Source organism: Fukomys damarensis, unplaced genomic scaffold (genome assembly GCF_012274545.1).
Source record: "Fukomys damarensis isolate Sample0158 unplaced genomic scaffold, DMR_v1.0_HiC HiC_scaffold_32, whole genome shotgun sequence".
Classification (NCBI taxonomy): Eukaryota; Metazoa; Chordata; class Mammalia; order Rodentia; family Bathyergidae; genus Fukomys; species Fukomys damarensis.
The window spans coordinates 33,332,257-33,356,304 of NW_022900944.1; the positions used below are offsets into that span (position 1 = coordinate 33,332,257).

At 38.1% G+C, this 24,048-nt stretch overlaps 1 protein-coding gene across 1 annotated transcript in view; it reads left to right on the forward strand.

Moving 5' to 3' along the window:
• The window catches only part of Sntb2 (syntrophin beta 2), a 65,956-nt gene that overhangs the window by 36,548 nt on the left and 5,360 nt on the right, over nucleotides 1–24,048 (forward strand). Inside the window, exons 4-5 of the mRNA XM_010612340.3 lie at nucleotides 5,429–5,571; nucleotides 16,857–17,053. Coding sequence (XP_010610642.2) covers nucleotides 5,429–5,571; nucleotides 16,857–17,053 — 340 coding nt within the window. The remainder of the gene's footprint in view (nucleotides 1–5,428; nucleotides 5,572–16,856; nucleotides 17,054–24,048) is intronic.

Below are 24,048 nucleotides of genomic sequence, written 5' to 3' on the forward strand. Positions count from 1 at the left end.
TCACCAGTACCACAAAAAGAAGAAGTAGAAAGGAGGAGGAGGAGGAAAAACCAGCCTATAATCCCAGCTACTCAAAGGGTCACAAATTTAAGCCCTGTATGGACAATTTAGTGAGATCCTATCTCAAAGTAAAAAAAAAAAAAATAAGCAAAAAAAGGCTGGAGATGTACAGTAGTTCATTGTAAAGCCCTGGGTTCAATCTCCAGTACTGAAAGAGATTCTTTCAATTTTTTGTTTATTTGCTAATTTATTTTTCTTTTTACAGTGCTGGGGAGAAAACCTTAAGCTTTTGATAGTGAGAAAATTTGAAAATAGAAATCTATTTAATATAAGTAAACTTTACTTTTGATAAAACTTTGGTAAGGATTTATCAAAAAGTTGTTATCAGTTCTGAATTTTGGATAGTTAGAGTTTAGAATAGGAGATATTTCTATGAAAACCTGTGGGATAAATCCCTAGAAGTGCTGGGTCAAAGAGCAAATCAGTTATCTACCACTACATGACAAAGCATCCCCGAGATTTATTGGCCTAAAATAGCAACATTGACTTCACAGAGTTTCTAAGGATCAGGAATCTGGTCGAGGATTAGCTGGTAGTTCTCAGTCAGGATGTTTCATGTAGTTTGAGGTGGCATTCATGTGCAGGCTTGATTTGAGGTGGCCAGCCCACTTCCAAGAGGATTATGCATGTGGCTGGCAGGAGGTCTCAGTTTCTTCCTGGCTCTTTGCTGAAGTCCTCACTTCCTTGCCATATGGGCCTTTCCCTGGGGCTACCTCTGTGTCCTCAGACATGACTATTTTTTTCCCCTTGGCAAATAATCTGAGAGACAGAGTGAGACAGAAGCCACAGTGCCTTTTCTGACATAGTCTCAGAAGTCACACACTGTTATTCTGCTTTCTTCTTTCATTCGACAAACAACATTAGGGCCAGGGATTCAGCTCAGTGGTTCATCTGCCTGCCTGACAAGCGCAAGGACCAGAGTTCAATCCCCGGTACCAAAGAAAAAGAAAAAAAAAGAAAAAAAGAAAGAAAGCAAAACAATATTGGGCCAAACCTACATTGATATGCAAGGAGCTCAGGCTCCACCTGTTAAAGGGAAGAGTAGTAAAGTCTTTAAGGGCATATTTAAAACTACCATAAAAGTTATAAACATTTGTCATTTTGATAAATATTGCCAAGTTGCCTTCAATTTGGCTATACTACTTTAGATTCTCATCAGCAGTGTTTGAGAGTTGTCAGACTTTTTTAGTGAACTTAATTAGGTTTGTGCCAGAAAGGAAAAAAAGTAAAGCCATCAGCCTATCACAGTCTGCTGTTTATGGATATATTTATGTGTGTGTTTCCCACCACTCATCTGGGTGCTCTTGCACAAGAGGCAGGAACACATTTTTTTTCCAAGTCTTTATTGCCTGCAGTTTTCACCAGGTGGTTTGTTTATAGTAAATGCTCAATTTTTTTTTTTTTTTTTTTGTAATGGTGATCAAACTTGGGCCCTTGCAGTTACAAGGCAGGCAGCAGAACCACTGAGCCAAATCCCCAGCCCAAATGCTCAATTTTTAACAATTTATTTACATTTTTCAGTACTGGAGATTGTGCCCCAGAACCTGTGTGTGCTAGGCAGGTGCTGTGCCACAGAGCTTCATCCCAGCCCCTTTTAAATTTTATTTCAGAAACAGGATATTATTAAATTGCTTCTTGAGTATCTGGGATTATAGTAGTGCACTACTGTTCTCAGCCAGTTTTGTTTTCTTTGCATACAAACATACACACATACGTACATACATGCATGCATACATACAAAGACCAAGCAAATTCCTAATTTTATAATTAAAATATTTAAGCCAGGCATGGTGGTGCACACCTGTAATCCCAGCACTCGGGAGGGTGAGGCCGGAGGGTTGCTGTGGGTTCAAGACCAGCCTGGGCTACATAGTGAGTTCTGGGTCAGTCTGAACTACATAGTGAGACCCTGTCTCAACGCCCCCCCCCAAGAATAATAATAATAATAATAATAAAAATATTTATGAATTATTGCCTTAAGAACACAAGCATGGTGTTGGGAAATAGTAAGTAGAGAAATTTCAACCACTCTAAAAATAGTGTTGCTAAACTAATTTAAAGAACTGTTTTGTTTCTTTGGTTGCTAGGTTTTTGGTTTTTGAGACAGGGTCTCACTCTGCAGTTCAGGCTGGCCTCAAACTTACTATGTAACCTAGGTTAGCCTTGAATTTGTGGCAGTCCTCCTGCCTCAGCCTCCCAAGTGCTGGGATTATAGGCTTGTGGCACCATGCTCAGCTAGAACTGTTTGTAAAATACTTTTGATTTTTTTAAAGTAGTTGTATGGAATACCCAAATCAAATTTTACTCTCAGAAAAGGTGTTCACCCCAGATGTCTCACCTTATGCCATTTCCTCAATGTTTTTATTACCATAGCTTTGTATTAAGTTAGATAGTATAAATCCTCCAGCTTTACTCTTATTTTTCATTTTCTTTTTGTTGTTGTTGTTGTTGTTTGTTTTTTGGTACAGTGGATCAAACTTGGGACCTTGCACTTGCGAGGCAAACAGCAGAACCACTAAGCTAAATCCCTGGTCCTTTACTCTTTATTTTTCAAATTGCTTTTGCTACTATGAATCCTTTTCATTTCCAAATAAATCTTAGAATAAGCTTGTTCAGCCAAGTGATCGGGTAAATCACTAGCGATGAATGATGATAGCATGTACCCTGGTGGGAATGATGTGAAAGGGACTTTGCCACTCCGGTGCTTTACTGAAACCCTATTGTTATCAGCTAGCTCCTTCTATGTTTTTTGTTTGTTTGTTTGTTTTTTTTCTTGGTACCAGGGATCGAACTCGGGTCCTTGTGCTTGCAAGGCAGGCGGCAGAACTGCTGAGCTAAATCCCCAGCCCTAGCTCCTTCTAAAAGTAGCTTGCCAAATAAATGTTACTCATTCTGGGTTGCTTATCTCTCCTTCTGGAGTTAGAGTCCAGGTACTTCTTATCTTCAAGAATTGAACAAAATGAACAAAAAGCAGTGGCAAAAAGTTTATTTGAAAAAGTAAAAGTGAAGAGTAAGGGAAAACTGGCTTAGCTGATTGAGCTTGGGCTGAGTAAAACGGAAAAAGTAAGATAAAAGTACACCATATGGGAAGGGGGGCAGGCTTTGGTGAGGAAAGCCACACAGCAAACTCTTCTTGGTATGTGTGTTCTTTTATGCTATCCAAATCTGGAGGAAACCCACAAGAACTTCTGCATATGGGTCCTAAGGATCCCACAGCTCAGGTCTAGATCATCCTATTGAAAACCTGCTCGATTTCTTTGGAGAAGTCCACATGCAGGGCTTTGGGAACTGTTCTGTGTGTGTGTTCCAAGATCTTATAATTAATAGGTCACCTCTACTTCCCCAGTCAGCTTTGACATGCTCCAACTTCCCATGTCACTGTCCCTACAGCCTATGAGAAAAACTCATAACCCTACAGTTATGAGAAAAACTTCGGGCAAACTCAAATTGAGGGGCATTCTGTTCAAAATGTCTGACTAGTACTTCTCAAAACTGTTGAGCTCGGGAGCCAGGCAGGAGGATTGCCACAAGTTCAAGGCTAGCCTGGGCTACATAGCTAGATCCTGTCTCAAAAAAACAAAAAAACAAAAAAACAAAAACAAAATAACAAACTATTAAGCTCATTAAAAAAAAAAAAAGGAAAGGGCTGGGAAGTTAGCTCGGTGGCACCATGCCAGCCTTGCAAGCACAAGTCCCTGAGTTTGATTCCCAGTTCTGAAAATGAAAAAGAAAATTTAAATTTAGATTAAAAAACAAAAAGGAAAGAGAAATTGTCATCTTAGACCCAAGTAGACTAAGAAGATATGACAACTAGGGCTGGGGATTTAGCTCATTGGTTCCACCACCTGCCTTACAAGCACAAGGTCCCAAGATCAATCCACGGTACAAAAAAAAAAAAAGGAAAAAAGAAGATATGGCAACATAATGCAATGTAATGTATTCTAGAACTGAAAAAGGATATTAGGATAAAGTAGCTGTAATATAACAGAGCTCACCAAAGAGAAAACCTCTCTTACCTATAAATTCAGTTTTTAAAAGCACTTAGGAAATGATAGGAAAAGCTCAGACAGCCAGAGAAAGGCTTTGTTTGGAACAGTTCCTGTTTTGTTCCTAATAATTCACAAATTGCATAAAGACTCAAATTAGGGATATATATGCTAAACTAGGATAAAATACAATATTGTTAAGCAGTCCCTCCTCAGAGTTCTTGTCTAAGGAGTATAAAAGTTTGGATGAAGACAGGGTTTTTCTTGAACAAAGCCTTTTTATTTTGGGGCTTGAATCCATGACAATATGGATAGTGGTTGTTTCCTATTGTGGTATTTTGTTTGGTGTGGTTGTTTAAAAAAAAACTTTCACATAGGTAACTGAAGTATTTTGTTGTTCTTTGTAACCTGGCTGGGCTTGAACTCATAGTGATCCTCCTGCCTCAGCCTCTCAAATGCTGAGATTGTAGGAGCGTACAACCTTGCCTGGTGGTAATTGGCACCTGGTGGTACTTTACGCAGGTAAACACAATGGTACATTTAAACTTGAAACATACAGTTCTGAAAATATGATGGATTACTCTTTTCAGTGTATAACATAGTACATCATGGTCAGCATTTTTTTAAAAAATAGAATAGAAATATCAGAGTATAATGCATAAACTGTATGGTTGTGTTATTTTGGGATATATTCAATATATTCCAAAATACATTGGAAAGTATTTTTTAAAATTCACCTCTAGGGCCAGGGATTTAGCTCAGTGGTTGTGCCACCTGCCTAAAGTGTAAAGACCTGAGTTTGATCCCCAGTACCAAAAAAAAAAATTTTTTTTTCACTTCTATTATGTGTATTAGGGTGCAATGAGAATATATCCAATGTTTTGAAAATATTCAAAACAATCATATATATGTATATGTGGAATGGGTTGCATTGTAAAATGTATTTCTTACTTTAGGTCTTGATTAAAGAAAATTACTGTTTAGATTATACAGACTTATTTAGGAGGGAGATTTTTCTATCCTCTTGCTAGGAATAGGTAGCAGTAATTTCTGTCCTGTACTTGAAATATATTACTCACTGTGCTACATCTATTATAAACTTGAACATATTATGTATTTAATTAGAACCAGTGATAATTATTATGGAATAGGGAAAAACTGCCATATCACTAGGTGATGTCTACAGCTCGCTGGAAGTCAGGGGAGCTTTTTCAGATATACACAATACCTCACACCTCTCAACGGAGAATCCCTTCTGGTGGGAAGGCTCCTGAAGAAATATTTCCTGTGTCTATCAGGTTGAAGAAACAAAACGTGTCAGTTCCTAGGAAAGATTTAGCATTGCAGTTAGTTCTGATGTCTGGATTTCACCATTGTAACAGGCAAAACTAGATGGTGGAAGACAGCAGTGGAGACCTGTCCTCATGGCTGTGACAGAGAAAGACTTGCTGCTTTATGACTGTATGCCATGGACAAGAGATGCCTGGGCATCACCGTGTCATAGCTACCCTCTTATAGCCACAAGGTAAGAACTAAAGACAATATTTATCTTACTCTAAATCTTTTTTTTTTTTCCTAAGTCTTCTACAGGATTTAAAGTGAATTATATTATTCCAGGTGTCTAAAATAGCTAATGTAGCTGATGTAAGCAAAACTTTTCTTTTTCACAATTTATTGATCATTTTGCAGATTCTAGCTTAGAACAGATGTTTCTGTCACTAGTTTTTTTATGTGCAGTTTTAAAATTTTGAAGCAACTTCCTAACCACTCACTTTAAGACTTGCTTAGTCATGGAGACAATATTTTTTCTTTATTTTATTGACTGTGACTAGAAAACCACTGAAATTATGACAGTCTTTTGACTGAGTGTTGAAATCATTTAAATCAAAATGTGGTAGTGCACATAAACCACACAACTCAGCCAAAAATGTTATTTCACATCTCTATAATATAAAAGTGTACAATTTTAATTCCCTGAAATAAACATTGGTTTGACCTGAAGCATGCCAGATGTGGGGAATTGATTTTGTGGGGTTTTTTGTTTGTTTTGGTTTTTTTGAGACAAGGTCTCATTATGTAGTTGAGACTAGCCTTGAACTCAGTATGTAGCCCAGACTGGCCTCGAACTCCTAGAAATCCTTGTGCTTTAGCCTCCTGAGTGCTGGGAGTATAGGTGTGTGCCACAATGCCTAGAAAAATGTGGGGAATTGAAAGGGAAAAGGAAAGAGAAATTTAGTTTGGAGAGCTTAGGATACCTTAAGGGATAATAACTATTAAACTAAAAAGCATATTCAAATTTTGTTTTACTTGAGTTCAACTTCAGTTTCACAGGACAAAAAGAAAGAAAAAAACTCAAATTTAGTTTTACATAGATTTAAAAAAGAATCAAGAGCCAGATGTGGTGGCACTTGCCTGTAGTCATGGCACTCGGGAGGCTGAGGCAGGAGGATCGCTGTGAGGTTGAGACCAGCCTGGGCTACACAGTGAGTTCCAGAGCAGTCTCAAATACATAGTGAGACCCTGTCTCAAAAAACCAAAAATAAATAAATAAATAAATAAATAAATAAGATTCAAGTGTTGCCATAATTCAAAAACTGCACAATGAAAGAAGATCCCTAATGTTCGGCATGGCAGTGCATGCCTGAGGACCATAGGCAGGAGGGTCACGAGTTTGAGAACATCCTGGACTATGCAACAAAATCCTATCTCCAAAAACAAAACAAGCCATAAAAAAAGTATTGGGTAATCAAAGAGCAAAATTATGGAACCATCTGATATATTCCATAGGGAACACTGGGGACTTTGAGGAGACAAAGAGTCATGTAATGAAGAATATTCATTGCTTTAGAAGATTTTCATTTTATGTAGACTTTACTTCAACTTGCCAAGTTTCCTTACGTGTATTATTCTTTTAATAATACTGTAAATTTTGGGCCAGGGATTTAGCTCAGTGGTACCACACCTGGCTCACAAGCGCAAGGTTGTGCTTAAATTTTAAGCCAGGAGTGGTAATACACATCTGTAGTTCTAGCACTGTAGGAGGCTAAGGTAAGAGGATTGCAAGTGCAAGGCTAGCCTGGGCAATTTAACAACTTAGCAAGACCCTGTCTCAAAATGGGAAAGGACTAGAGATGTAGTTCAGTGTGAAGTCCCTGGGTTCACTATCTAGTATCATATATAACACAGAGTTACACACACAGTGTGTGTGTGTGTGTGTGTGTGTGTGTGTATGTGTGTGTGTGTAATTTTAGCTGAACACAGTGGTATATACCTGTAATCCCAGCACTCAGGAGGTGAGACAGAAAGATCACTGCAAATTTCTGGCCAGCTTGCACTACAAAAGCAAGACTCTGTCTCTAAATAAATAAATAAATAAATAGGCAGAGGCAGGAGGAGAAAGTTCAAAGCCAGACTGGGCTACACATAGTTCAAGGATGGCGTGGACTACATACCAAGACCACGTAGCTTTAATCTCTATAATGTAGATCTGGAACTCCCTAGTTCACAGACTATAGATACAGGATGGACTGAGACTCAGAATACAGAGTTGTACACTCCTTAATTTCTTTAGAAGAGCTTTACAGAAGAGTGAATTTAACCATCAGTTTCTCTGCATTTCTTTATACCCATTAAATTTGTAATCTCCTTGAAGTCAAGACCTAAGACTTAGGTATTTTAGCACTTCACCTATAGTAGGTTTTCAATAAATCTTAAGTTCTATTACTTAATTATAGTTATCCTATCACAATTACATTGGGAACATGGCAAGAATCCTACAGAAACATGTAGTTATATTTTAATAATTGTAATTACAGCAGTTAAATTTATATTTCCTAAAGATTTAGAACTTACATTGCAGAGATTTCTTAAGTTTCTTAAATTCTTGTTTTCATATGAGTGTGAATATTGTTTCTAGTGTTTTTGTTGTTCTGTTCTGTTCTTGTTTTTACTTCTTTCCTTCTCTGTTTCCCTTCTGTCTTCTTCATCACTTTCCTAAAGTTTGTGTTATGTTCCTTTGTCCTTGCTTCTAATCTCTTGATCTTCTGTTTCTCTACTTTTTTCCTCCAACCCCTTTTAAATTTTCATTCCTGAGGGTAAAATCACCATAATGAGGTAATATTTATTATATACCATTTTGTTTTGTTTTAGATTTTTGTTTTATAACTACAAATATAATTCATAAGGTTAAAGATGGCAAGTTAATAATTACCACAGTTTGTCATTTCTTAGGCTGTGTTTGATGGTATTGTTATGATGATTTACTACTTTAGCTAAGGCGACATAATTGTTCTAATCAGTTGTTCTTCTAGGTGTGCCAAGACTGAGATTGCCTAAGGGTCATAAAAATACTGTAGGCCAGTTCCAAAGAACCAGAGCTGAGGCCAAATAGGCAGCACTTCTCATCCTCAAATAAATTGAAGAGGTAGGATCTTGCAGCAGACTCAAAACCCAGCTGCACCTAGAAGACATCTCTGAGGAGTAGTCATTTCCTAAGGATTTTAAGTACTAGCAATAAGATACCTGCCATAAGCAATTTACAGGCATCAACCAGAGAATTAAACTAAAAAGAAAAAAAGAAAATGAGAAGACACATAAACAAGATGTAGCCTCAGACTTTCAGCTCGCCAAATACAAACCCAGGGAGCAATGAGGTGGAACGATTCCAAACTCACCCAAGTGGACTTGCTGACATGGTTACAGTGGAAGTAACAAAGCAGATGAATGAGGCTGTAGGAAAAAAATCAAATCAGAAATAGTTTCTCAGATAACTACAGAGATGGTGACCATAATAAAAGATATGCTTAGTGACTCTAGAGCAGATACAGTTTTTTTGGGTTTTTTTGTTTGTTTGTTTGTTTGTTTGTTTTTTTGAGACAGGGTCTCACTATGTAGTTGAGACTGAACTCATTATGTAGCCCAGCCCAGGCTGGTCTCAAACTCATAGCGATCATCCTGCCTCAGCCTACTGAGTGCTGGGATTACAGGCATGAGCCACCACACCCAACAAGCAGATGCAGATTATTTTAAAGTAGTGGCACTTAGGAGAATGATGGAAATCACGAACGCCCAACATAGAAAAAAAATGGAATCTATGAAACAGATTCAAACATATCCAGGAGATTAAAAATTCCGTTGAAAGTATATGCAACAGAATGAGCCAACATTAGGATAGAGTATCAGATCTAGTACACAGTATTGCTGTTACCGATCATGAAAAGAAAGATTTCTTGAAAATAACAAATGATTACAAAAAAATCAATCTAACAACTGCTAGATGATGCAAAGAAATAACATAAGATTGAACAGAGTCAATGAAAAAGCAGAAGATACCACAAATGACATAAAAAACCTATTAACAGAAATAATGGCAGAAAACTAACCAAACATGGAAAAAAGAATTTAACATACAGATTTAGCCATAATCAAAAATAAATCTACACTAACGCATATAATAGCCAAGATTCCAGAAATTTGACATAAGAACAAATGTTAAAAGCTGTTAGAGAAAAGAAACAAATCACCTATACAGGACAGACCATCAAAATCACAGCAGACTTCTCAGAACAAATTAACCCCAACAGAATGAATCCACCAGGTAAGGCAAGTAATTTTACAAGGAAAAAAAGGGAACCAACAACAGGAAAATAATATGACATGGATAAGTCAATACATATCAGTTAAAGCCATCAGTGTCAGTGACTTCAATTCTCCAGTAAAAAGAAGCAGAATGGATCAAAGAGCAATAGCCAACAATATGCTGCATACAGGAAATACATTTAATTAAAAAAGAAATTCATAGACTGAAAGTCAAAGCATAGAATGACAGTGCTCTGGAACAGGAACCCGGAAAAAAGCAGGGGTAGCCATTTTATTTGCAGACAAAGTGGATTTCAAGCCAGGACTGATTAAGAGAGACAAGGTCACTACATCCTTGTTAAGGGAACAATTCAAGAGGAAGAGATAACAATCATAAACATATATGCACCAAATAACAGTACACCCAACTATACAAAACAAATATTAATGGATATGAAAAATCAAATAAGCAATAATACAGTTATAATGGGGGACTTCAATACCCCACTATCACAAATAGAGAGATCAGGTAGACAAAAAAATCACAAAGAAATATCAGAACTGAACCAAACCACTGAACAAATGGACTTAATAGATGTCTACAGAGTGTTCCACCCCACAACATCAGGATACATATTCTTCTCAGCTGTACATGGGATGTTCTCAAAATAGACCACATACTAGCTCACAGAACATGCTTAAGTAAATGCAAAGGAAATTATCCTTTGCATATTAGAAGACCACAGTGCAATGAAATTGGAAATCAAGGGCAAAATAAACCACAAATACTCATTAACAGGGGCCAGGGATTTAGCTCAGTGGTTCCACCACCTGCCTCACAAGCACAAGGACCCAAGTTAGATCCCCAGTACCAAAAGAAAAAAAAATTTTTTTTCATAAACACATGGAAATTAGTTACACCCTTCTGAACAACCAGTGGGTCACAGATTAAATTAAAGAAGAAATTAGACGTTTTCAACAGTTAAATGATAATGTCAGTGCAACATTTGGGACACAATGAATCAGAAAAACTGTGAGCTCAAATAACCTAGTGTTGAACCTCAACCTTGTAAAAAAAGAAAATGACCAACTCAAGCCCAAGCTTGTAAGAGGGAGGAAATTATAAAAATCAGAGCAGAAATTAATGCAATAAAAACAAAGAAAACAATACAAAGATCAATTAATCAAAGAATTGATTGCTTAAAAGACTAAATAAACTGAAAAAACTTTAGTCAACCTTATCAAAAAAAGGAAAGAAAAGACTCAAATCCAGTTAGGAATGCAGAGGGTGAAATCACAACAAATCTTTCAGAAATCCATAAAATCATCAATACCTGCTTCAAAAACCTGCATTCTTATAAAATGGAAGAAGAGCTGGGTGTGGTAGCGCACGCCTGTAATCCTAGCACTTGGGAGACTAAGGCAGGAGGATTGCTGTGAGTTCCACGTCAGTCTCACTACATAGTGAGACCCTATCTTAAAAAAAAAAAAAAAAAAAGGAAGAAGAAATGGACATATCCTAGATATATGTGAATTACCCAAGCTGAATCAAGAAAATATAAAAATTATGAATAAATCAATATCAGTCAGTTAAATTGAAGATGTAATTAGAAACCTACCAACAGGGTCAGGGATTTAGCTTACTGGCGCCGTGCCTGCCTTGCAAGTGCAAGGTCCTGAGTTTGATCTCCGGTGCAAAATTAAACAAACAAAAAAAAACTACCAACAAAGAAAAGCACAGGTTCTGACCAGTTTACTGCTGAATTTTACAAGAAATTTAAAGACCTAAGGCTGCTACTTCTCAGTCTTTTTTGTTGTTGTTGTTATTAGGGATCGAACTCGGGACCTTGCGCTTGCAAGGCAGGTGGCAGAACCACTGAGCTAAATCCCCGGCTACTTCTCAAACTCTTTAATGAAATTGAAAGGGAAGCAGTACTCCCAAATTCATTTCTGAAAGCAAGCATTATCCTGATACTAAAACCAGAGAAGGATCCAACATAAAAGGAGAACTATAGCTCATCTTCCAAATAAATATATACACAAAAATCCTCAATAACATAATGGCAAACACAATGTAGAAAATCTAGATTATACACCATGACCAAGTAGGATTCATCCCAGGAATGCAGGGATGGTTCAACATACACAAATCAATAATTGTAATATATCATATTAATAGAGCCAACAACAAAAAACATATCTCAATAAATGCAGAAAAGGTGTTTGACAAAGTTAAATACCCATTCGTGATAAAAACTACAGAAAAATTGAAATAATGGTCTTTATCTCAATCTGATAAAAGCCATCTATGACAGCCAGCATCATACTAAATGGACAAAAACTGAAAACTTTTACTATAAAATCGGGAATAAGACAAAGATGTCTACTGTTACCACTCCTATTCAGTATACTTCTGGAAACATTAGCCAGAGCAATTAGACAAGAGAAACAAATAAAAGGAATAAGGATAAGAAATGAAGAAGTTAAATTATTTGAGGATGGCATGATACTCTAACATAGAAGACACCAAAACACTGCTAGATTTAATAACCAAATTCAGTAGTGTATCTTTTTAAAAAGTCGGCACTCAAAAATTAATAGCATTCTTGTACACAAATAACAAACTCAGCAAGAAATTAGGGAAACCACGTCTTTCACAATAGTATATATAAAAAAAAATAACCAGGAGTCAGTTTAACAAAGGAAGTAAAAGACTTTTACATTGAAAGCTACACAACCCTTAAAAAGGAGATAAAAAGATATTGGAAAATGGAAAGATGTTCCTTGTTCTTGGATAGGAAGAGCCAGTATAGTAAAAGTGGCCATACTTCCAAAATTTTTACACAGATTTAATGCTATCCCAATCAAAATACCAATAACATATCTCACAGAATTAGAGAAAATAATTCTAAAATTCATGTGGAACCAGAGGAGACCTAGAATAGCAAAAGCATTTCTGGGCAACAAGGGCAAGGCAAGGGGGCATTACAATCCCTGACTTGAAATTATACTACAAAGCTATTGTGATTAAAAACAACATGGTGCTAACTAAAAAAACAGACCCAAGGATCAATAGAACAGATCAGAAAATGCAGAAACAACTCCACTCAGCCACCTTATCTTGGACAAAAGAGCCAAATACCTTCACTAGAAGAAAGCCTCTTTACTAAATGGTGCTGAAAAAGCTGGCTTTCCACATGCAGAGATTAAAACTAAACACATATCTTTCACCGTGCCCTAAACTAAAGTAAAAATGAATAAAAGATTTACATATTAAAACAGAAACACTAGGGCCAGGGATTTAGCTCAGTAGTTCTGGCACCTGCCTCACAAATGCAAGGTCCCATGTTCAATCGCTGGTACCAAAAACAAAAACAATCTACTTACTGAAAGACAGAATAGATAGAACTCTTGAAGACATTGGTGTAGGTAAAGACTTTATGAACAAAACCCCAAAAGCACAAGAACTGTCATAAAGAATCAACAACTGGAATCTCATCATATTAAAAAGCCTGCCGGGGATTTAGCTCAGCAATTTGATGGCCTGCCTTGCAAGCCCAAGGACCCAAGTTCAATACCCGGTACCAAAAAAAAAGCCTTTGCACAGCAAGAGAAACCACCAACAGAGCGAAGAGACAACCCACCAGTGTGGGAAAAGACTTGCCAGCTCTTCCTCAAAGGACTACTCTCTAGAATATATAAAGAACCAAAAAACAAACAAACCAAAAACAGGTCCCCCAAATGTAAAGACCCAATCCAAAAATGGGCATCTGAAAGGAGTACACACTTCTCAGATGAAGTAGAAACAGCAAATAAATGTGAAAAAATATTCAGCATCACTGATCATTTGAGAGATGCAAATTAAAACAATGCTGAGATTCCATCTCATTCCAGAAAGAAATGGCTGTTATTAAGACTGATAACAAATGCTGGTGGGATGGGGGGAAAAAGAAACCCTTCTCCACTGTTGGTGGGAGTGTAGTTGCACCTGTTGCTGTCACCGTTGAAATCAATTTGGAGATTCCTCACAGAACTAAAACTAGAGGCACAGTTTGTAATAGCTAAATCCTGGAAACAGCCCAGATGCTCCTCAACCAATGAATGAATAAAGAAGATGTGATTTTTTTTTTTATAGAGTTGAGTACTACTCAGCCATAAGAAAGATAAACTTGAGACATTTCTAGCTAAATGGATGCACCCTGAGACCATACTCTTAGATGAAATAAATCGGACACATGTGTAAGTGCTGAATTGTTTCTCTGGTGTGAGAAACTGAAAGTGTAAATGAAAACCAAAATGTATACTGTATCTTGTGAAATAGGAAGAAAATGTTCAAATGGGTAAGGGAACTAGGGAGGGGGATGGGAAAATGGAAGGAAAGAAGGGAAAGGAAAAGAAAATGAGAAAAGAAGGAAAAAATGGAAATGAAGCTTTTGTAAATGAAAAGGGTGTTAAAAAGGGAGTGTAGGGGAATGGGAAAAAAAAGGAGTCAAGATATATCATGTATAGGTACAAATTCCCTATGATGAATGTTATTATTATGTATATCTAAAATGTACCAGTAAACTTAATTAACTGTATTTCAGAATCAGATAACATTGTTAGAGTGATGTAAATTAATGAGTTATAGTTTATATTGGATTGCACATTTACACTTGTGAAAACCAAAGCTCTGTGCATGTGTGTGTGTATTCTTAATAACTGACCTTGAGGACAGTGATGAATTAAATAAAACATGAAAGTGATAAAAGAGTTTTTATCTTACACATTTCTTGAGATTAAAGCCAGATAACACAATGCAGGGGAAAGATATATTGGAGCTGTGGATTTTTTAGTCTTTTCCTATAAGTTTTTTCTTTGACTGGAGGGGGTAAAAGAGCTCACAAAGTAGAAAGTGTGGCTATTTTATAGTTTGGAAATGGAGTAGTGTGCTTGTTGGGGCTTACAGGGCAAAAGCTGCTAAAATGCCTTTGCGTGAGCTCATCTGGCCTCCCACAAAAGGGGCCCTTTTCACAACGTGTCCTAATCAACTGCTGCATAGCAAAAGTCCAGCAGCTGGTTCAAATTAGATTCCCTCTGTCAAATCTTTCATAATGAAATCTGTAGGAAAAAACTCTACTAGATTTTATATTTTGTAATGTCTGATTTGGGATTAGCAATCAAACAATATGATAGAGCACCCCTATACCACTTTCCCCTACGATCCAACTTCCTTGGGTCATTTGTAGAGTAATTTTGAAACTTCTTTAACTTTTTTGGAAATAACTTTGTCATATTCTACAGTAATCAGCTTGGTAAAGCAGTTCTCATAGTATTTCATGGGCTCCTGGGGATCCCCTCTTCAAGGGTCTATAAATTCAAAGCTATTTTCATGGTAATACTCATACTTTGTCATTGACATTTACCTTGAGGGTCGCTAAAACTGCTGATGCTTTTGCATAAATCAGGCCAACTGGCACTAAACTGAATTAGCCCTTGTGATCTTTCCAGGGGTAAAAAAATGACAGTTTAACTTTTTTTTTTTTCTTTGCAGACTGGAGATCAAACTCAGCACCTTGTGCTTACAAGGCAGGCATGGGACCACTGAGCTAAATCTCTAGCCGTAACCTTTTTTATTAGCATTCATCATAGGGAATTTGTATCTGTGGATAAAAGATCTTAATTCTTTTTTTCCATGACAGTTTAAATATCTTTATTGAAGTACTAAAAATTATTGTCTTAGTTAATCTTGACCCCTGAGTATTTATCTTTTTAATATTCTGTATGTTGAAATGAGAGTGCTCTGCGGGGACTTTTGCCTCATACTGAAGTATGATCTGGTTGTCTTAAGGAAAAGCACAGGTGTGACTGAGTTGTGAGCTAACTAGCTGTTGGCCTGGAACACCCCTTTGTGTATGTGTTACTGGAGATCGAACATAAGGGCATTCTACCATTGAGCTACATCCTCAGCCCCTTTTTTATTTTGGAGACAGTCTTGCTAGGTTTCCCAGGCAGGACATGAATTTGTGACAGAGCCTCCCAAAGTGCTGGGATTACAGGGGTGCACCATTGTGCCTGGCTGGAGCACTACTTCCGACTGGAAAAACAGCTAAAAAAAACCAAAAAAAAACTGAATAACAAGCTGATTAATTAGGCTTGTGTATTAGTTGGATCTTCTCTATAGTGACAGATATGAGTCTGTCACTTAATGAAAACTCTGATAATATTTGTTACCAGTGATAAAATTATAACTTCCAAGAAAAAATTAGAATTCCTGAACTACTTTGGATACCTTATATAAGTAGAATTATGCAATATTTGTCTTTTTATGACTTGTTTATTTAATATAATGTCCTCAAGATTCATCCATTGGTAGATTACAACAGGATTTTCTTTTTTAGGCTGGATAATATTTCATTGTATGAAATACACCATAGAAATTCTTTTCTTTTCTTTTTATTTATTTATTGGTACTGGGGATTGAACTCAGGTCCTTGAGCTTGTGAGGCAGGCGGTGGAACCACTGAGCTAAATCCCCGGCCCTCTTTTCTTTTTTTTTTTTTTTTTTTTTTTTTTTTTAAAGCTGAGAATCAAAATCAAGGCCACCCTTCTACTGAGCTATATCCCTGTACCATGTTGTTTTTGTTTTTGTTTTTGTACCAGAGATCGAACTCAGGACCTTGTGCTTGTGAGGCAGGCAGCGGAACCACTGAGCTAAATCCCTGGCCCCCCTGTACCTTTTACTGTTTATTTTGAGATAGGATCTAAATTGCCTAGGCTGGCCTCAAATTTACATTGCTTCTGCCTCAGCCTCCAAAATAGCTGGAGTTATAGACGTAGGCACATACCACTGCACCTAGCTCAATAGATATGTTTTTTTTTTATTATTTTTACTGTTTTTTTTAAAGACAGAGTGTCTCCATGCCAAACTAGCCTGGAACTCACTGTGTAGCCCAGCCCAGGCTGGTCTTGAACTCACAGTGATCCTCCTGCCTCAGCCTCCCGAATGCTAAGATTACAGGCATGTGCCACCACACCCAGCTAGATATTTGATGAAGACAGTATGCTTTCTGGCTGTGACACCAGGAATCATTACATAGAAAACAGAATAGTATCTCCTTGAAAAGACTATACAGTACTGTTGTTTTGAAATATTCTAACTAAAAACTGCTGATGGCATTTATAAATTTCTGCTTTTCAAGGAGTGAAAATTCCTAACATTTTCCTCTTATAATCTCTGCTCTGTGGTCCTAGGTTGGTTCATTCTGGCTCTGGATGTCGATCGCCCTCCCTTGGATCTGACCTCACATTTGCTACCCGGACGGGCTCTCGGCAGGGCATTGAGATGCATCTTTTCAGGGTGGAGACGCATCGGGATCTGTCAACCTGGACCAGGATACTAGTTCAGGGTTGCCATTCTGCTGCTGAGCTGATCAAGGAAGTTTCTCTAGGTAGAGATGCTGGCATTTCATTTCTATCTGTAATTTTGTTTTTCTATTTTTAGTTTTGGGTTTTTGTTGTTGCTTGTTTGTTCATTTGTTGAGACAAGGTCTTGACATGTATCTCAGGCCAACCTCGCACTCGTTTTATGTATATAGCCAAAGTTGATCTCAAACTCCCAGTCTTCCTGCTTCAGCCTTCCAAGTGCCTGGATTATAGGTGTTCATCACCATGCCTGGCTCTGTAACAGTAATTAAATGGAATTGTTAGGCTCCATTTTAAAGCAAAACAACTGTTACGTGTACCACATCATAAAATGTGCTAAAGTAATGGCCACTTAAAGTGGTGATAGTGGAAAGAAACATGGTTTTCTATTTCACAAGAAAAATTCTTATAATCCTGGTACGTGGTTCTGAGAACATCCATAATACCCCATGTATAGCATGACATTTTTACTGTCCATCATTTTAATCAGCATTTTATAGTTTAAGGACTCATTTGCTAAGGACTAGATACACTGACTGTCTTAGACATAGACACCCTTAAATATGAGCATCTGGCAAGTTTGTGGCTATAGAAAAGTGAAGAGTTTAGAATAGGAGTTTCTGTTTTTGGGGTACCGGGGATTGAACTCAGGACCTTGTGCTTGCAAGATGGCAGCACCATTGAGCTGAATCTCTGGCCCAGGAGTGTCTCTTTTTGAAGAAAAAAAAAGTTTGAAAATGCCCAGCACTTACTCAAGCATCTAGATGGAAATGTTGGTGTCACTTTGCATTGTGGAAGCTCCCTCTTGTGGCTGTTAACTGTCTCTGTGAATTGCAGTGTTGTTTTATACACAGTACAATACTGCAAATGTATATATGTATACATAAAGATATTCCACAGTGCCTCTCATTTTAACATGGTCAGTATGTGGGCCTTGAATTGGGGCCTTTTAGGAATTTTAGAGTACTAGTTCTAAAACCAGAACTTTAAGCCACTGCATTTTTCTCTCTCAAGATCTCCCTCTCCCTTTCTCCTTTATTCCTTTCTTTTACTCTTTTTTTTTCTTTGTTGTGCTGTGTTTTTTCATTTTTTTGGTTTTTTTGAGATAGGGTTTCACTGTGTAGTTCAGGCTGGCCTTGAACTCACTGTGTAGCCCAGCTGGACTTGAACTCATTATCTTCCTGCCTCAGCCGCCTGAGAGCTGTGATTACAGGCACAGATTATGACACCTGACTCAAGACAACTCATTCTTGTGACTAGGTTTAATGCCTGAAAGACATATACAATCAGTCTGGCTTAATTCATTAAATCAGTATTTACTGAATATTTTAGTAATTATCAAGTGCTATGCTTTATAATGAGAGCAGTAAAAATAAATAAGACCTACTTTATGCCCAAGACTAACGAATGAATACAAAACACAATGTCATCAGGGTGTGGTGCATATGGCTATAATTCCAGCACTCTGGGAGACTGAGGCAGGAGGATCCCAATTTACAGGCCAGCCTCAACAACTTGAGTACTTAGCAGGACCTTGTCTTAATGTGTGTTGGAGGAAGGCTGGAGATGTTTCAATCTCCAGTACAACAATAAACAAACAAACATACAAAAACAGACCTACAATGTCATTCCTTCTTTGTAACCCTGGGGGTGATTAGCTTGTTGATTATACTTGATGGAGTGGTTTTTCTTAGATGTAGTCACCAGGAATGCTACCACAGCCTTTCTCTGGCAGACCATTCCCCTCTAAGTTGCTTTGCAAGGCCCACACAGTTCTATGGCTACTGCAGTGTCAGGCCAGGGGACTGCATGTACCAGTGTTCACCTTAGTGTAATACCTCTTAGTATATTAATTAATGAGCCTTTTTTCTTCATAGCTTTTTTGTGGGGAGGGGTCTTTTCCTGGCAATCACAGTTCTTTTCGATTTGCTTAAGGTTCATGTGCTCACCTTGGATGATACATTCACCTGAGTAAGGCCATGCTCTGATTGGCCCAGGATCTATCTGCCCTTAAACTGGTGATACATTTCCCCTGAAGCACATGAGGACCAAATAGGAACTGGAATAAAAGTGAGATTTGGCTATATAAGAAAAGGAGAGATAGAGATACCTACAATTAGTGATCTAAATATCAAGTTAGATGAGGCTGAAGAAGCAGGTTGGGGTTAGCAGTGTGAAGATAGTTGGCATGCTTGGGGTGAGACACCTAGTGGTGTGATGGCAGGGACTGATTGCAGGGGGCCAAGGAGTGAGTGGGAGACAAAATGTGGACAAACTGACTATAGATAGTTCTTTCAAGAAGTTTTGCTGTAGCCTGGTCTAGTGGCACACACCTGTAATCCCAATATTTGGGAGGCTGATGCAGGAGGATCACAAGTTCAAGGCCAGCCTGAACTCTGTAGTGAAACCAAAAAAAAAAAAAAAAAAAAAATTCTGTTCTAGCTCACAGTTTTAGAGGTTTCAGTCCATGGTCAGTTGGTGCTTTTTTTTTTTGGTACCAGGGATTGAACTCGGGCCCTTGTGCTTGTGAGGCAGGCAGCGGAACCACTGAGCTAAATACCCTGCTGGTCCCGTTTTTTTAGACCTGTGCAGTACATCATGGCACCAAGCACATGGCAGAAAAAGTCATTCACCTTGAACTGAGGATTTAGCTCAGTGGTTCTACCTCCTGCCTCGCAAGCACAAGATTCCAAGTTTGATCCCTGGTGCCAAAAAAAAGTCATTCACCTCATTCTAGGGGGCAGGGCTGGGTTCCCAGAACACCCATCAAGAGCACAGCCCCAGTAACCAGAAGACTCCTACTAGACTCCACCTCTTAAAGTTCCAACACCTCCCAGGAGCACCATAGGTGGACCTTTGGGGCATACTTCCCCAAACCACAGCAGTCAGAGCACAGTGATCCAAAGCACAGGCAGGAGGATTGAAATAGCCTTGAAGAGGAGAGGTTAGAAAAGAACCTGGGTGGGGATGTACGTCTTAGCTGTTGAAGAAGCATTGCCTTTTACCCCTGAGTATTTGTGGTACACAGATGCACATCACTAATTCCAAAGGCAGTTTATAGGCTACTTTTATGTTTTTCTTTTGTTTTGTTCTTTGTTTTCTTGTTGTACTTGAGATTGAACCTAGGGCCTCATGAATGCTAGGCAAATGCGGTACCACTGAGCTGTATCTTCAGCCATAGATCTTTGAGTCATGGTTTTTCCAGGTTGCACAGGCTAGCCTCAAAACTTGGACTCCTTCTGCCTCAGCCTTTTAAATAGCTGAGATTACAGGCATGTGACATTATATACTTATACACTTATATACTTATTCTTTATTTTTTGGTGAGACAGGGTCTTGCTATTTATTTACACCATCTGGAAAAACAATAATTTTTGATTTTTCCTAAGAACTATCCATAAATCCCTTAATTGAAATTTTGCAATATAATATTACTGACTCAATGAGGAAAAAAATATATTACTGAGAAGCTAGTGGGAATATCAAAATTTTAATTTGAGAATTTCCTGAGAAGGGCTGAGGATAACAGATTATGCTTGGGCCTAAATATTGGCTCTATTGTCTTCATCCTGGTGTCTCATAATTACTCAGTTGAAGATTAGCATAATCATTAGCAGTTATACCTATAAGCAAGTATTATTGCTCTATATCAGCAATCCCCAGCCCTGACTGCACAGTGGAAATACCTAAGGGGTGTGTGTGTGTGATGCTAGGGATACAGCCAGGACCTCCAGCATGCTAGCAAGCATGGTACCACTAAGCTGTATCCCAGCTTCTAGAAAGCTTTTTAATAATATCAATGACTAGCCAGGCATCATGGAGCACACCTATAATCCTGCACTCTGGAAAGCTGAGGCAGGAGGATCACAGATTTGAGCCCAGCCTGGGCTACATAGGAAGAACCTCTCTCAAACAAACACATGAAAAACAGCTGGAGAAGTAGCTGAGTGCAAAAGCTTTGGGTTCAATCCTCAGTAATGTAAATTGAATTAGCTAGGATATTAGAAGTCTCACAGAATATTTTAACATCCTACTAGGGTTGAGAACCACTGCTATTGATCTTTAGATGAAAAACAATATGTGATAGGCTATTTGTCAATTAAAAATTAGTATATTTAACTCAATATGCTAAAACCATTGAGTTGTACACTTGAAATGGGTGGATTGGTTGTATATGTGACCTGTATCTCAATAAAGCCATTATTTTAATAATAAGTGTAATAATTAAAACTTTAAAGGTGAACTTTAAAGGCTACATAGTGAATATCTATCCTTTCACAGCATTCTCTGTATCTCTTGTACTCCCTTCTACTTTGCCCATGTTTCCTATCCTTCCTCTCTGGTGTGTCTGAACAATGTGTCTTTTATTCAGCTCTGTGTCTCCTAGTACCTCACACAGTGTCTGGCACGTAACAAAGGCCCAAAGCAGTTTCTTTTTTCTTAAAGTATATATTGGTTGTGATTATAGGTCTGTCTTTCCTGTTGACCTGTAAGAGCAGAGAGTTGAGGAAATATGAAGAAATTAATCATTAAATATGCAAATAATAAACTAAGACACAATTCACAATTCCACCGGGCACTTTGTCTTGAAATGTATTTTCTGATTATTCTGGGACCAGACTAATGAAATTGCTTCCTGTGTCTTCAGCTCTGCCCACTGATATTATCCCGCTTTGTACTCCACAAAAGGAGCCAAAGTGCTCACTGCTGGACACTGTTTGTTCTACTTATCTCTCTCCCTTGAGTATCTGAAAAACAGTAGGTGTTTTCCCCTTTAAAACTTCAATATCTGATGTCCTGTCATTGTCCTTGAATGCTACTATTGTGTGTCCTTTATATTCTGGTAACCTTATTAGTTAAAATAAATACGTTAGGGCTAGGATTTAGCTCAGTGGCACCAAGCCTGCCTCGCAAGCACAAGGTCTTAAATTTGATCCCTGGCACCAGAAAGCAAGTAAGTTTAACTTGTTATTGAGTTACTTAGATATTGACATGGATGGTGGGTTTGTAACCATCCAAAACAGTTTTGGTTGAATCAAGACATAAGGATGGTTATAATAAGCCACCTGCAACAGCAGAGAAAGACCTAAGACCCTCTGCAATTGAAAGAGGGAGGTATCAGGTACTTTATCACCAATGTTTTAAATGTTTGATGCACACTTTAGGAAGAAACTGTTTAGTATTGCTTGGCATGCTTTTTTTTCCCCCCTTTGGTACTGGGGATTGAACCCAGGGCTTTGCAGTGACTCCCATTTCCCCCCTTCTTTTTTTTTTTTTTTGCTTTTGTTTTTGGTACCAGAAATCAAACTCAGGAACTCACACTTAAGAGGCAGGTGGCACCACTGAGCTAAATCCCTGACCTCTCCTTTTGTTTTGGACAGGAATTTAGGTTCTTAAGTTGCTGGACCTAAACCTGAGATCCTTCTGCCTCAGCCTCACAGATTGCTGGGATTACAAGCATGTGCCACGGTGCCTGGCTTATGCATGACATTTTGTGATCTTCATTCAGAAGGATCTGGTATCCATTATGAATTTTAAATTACAGTGATACATCTGTACTCATTCGTTAATTGTTTTTGAGAGGCATGATGAGTACCATATTGCTTTGGTTGGAAAGTGTAGCTTGTGAACAGGCAGTCAACACTGGCAGCCTCTAGTTTCACATCAAATACCAAACAAACAACTAGGACAAATTTTTCATGTTCAAATTCCTTAAGTACCAAATTCTACTAGTATCAAAGTCAAGTGCCAAGATAGGACTATAAAACCTAATATCTAGACTGAAACATATCCAGTGTAATCTTTATTTCTCCTTTTTAAGCTTGAAGTAATCTTAAGCAAAATTCTGTTTTTGTTTTTTTTTTTTATCATAACACACATTTCTTTTCCTTCCTTCCTGAGGGGAAACAATTCACAATAGAATAAATAAGAAGCCCTTTACACGGCAACTTGCTGTGTAAGGCATTAATGGTTTGCCTTGCCCAGCTTGGATCACCTGATGTCATCTGCTGGGACACACCCACCAGCTCTGTGACTCACCACCTGCTCTGCACCTTCTCCAGCCAGTGCCGCCCTGACGTGGGTGATCCTTGCTTTTGAGCTTTATTTTTCTACACTAGAGCAGATACTCTGCTGTAGACCTCAATACCTTGACTATGCTGTAGCTTTAGGAATGTTAATAAGACCATAGCCTGGTTCTCTTGATTGGGGTCTGGCTCTTCCTCCAAACCCCTACCAGTAATGCCAAACCTTTTAGAACTTTCAGTGATACCACAGTCTGCTGCACCACACATACCATAGGTTCACCACCACTGCCCTACACTATTTATTTAGAGATTGGTGCATTGGATTACTTCTGTGTACAGGGGAATAATTTTATCCATGTTTAGCTCCTTTCCCCTGTGGTCAGGTTCCTTTTCTGAGGGTAACTGGTATTCAAAGTTCATTGTCCATGACTCTTCTTTGATTAGGACTGAGAGGAACATTACCGATATTTATTTTTTTATTTTGTTTTTGTGGTACTAGGGATTGAACACAGAGCTTTTACACTAAACTATACCTCTAGGCCTTTTACATTGCCCAGGCTGGGCTCAAACTTGAAATCCTCCCACTTCAGCCTCCAGAGTACTGGGATTACAGACATGCAGCACCATACCCAGCTTTATCTGTTCTTCTATTTTCTTCTTTCCTAACCATACCAGCTGCCTTGACTTATTGAATGTTTTTATGTATCCAGAGAAAGAATATGTTGGTCTCATACAACTTCCTTGTTAAAGAGCTATTCTTTCTGGTTAAAGTGATGTAACCAAGCATAGCGTGACTCAGATCCTTGGGAGATTTTAAGTTAAGTTCTTAGAAGGGTATGCTAATTCCCAAGTCCCAGAGAGTCTGTCACTGGTAGCCCCTGGACTAAGAACAAATCTGTTCTCAAATGTTAGTGAAACAGGGATGGGGACTTAGTTCAGTAGCGCTGCACCTGCCTCACAAGCACAAGGTCCTGAGTTGAATCCATGGTACCAAA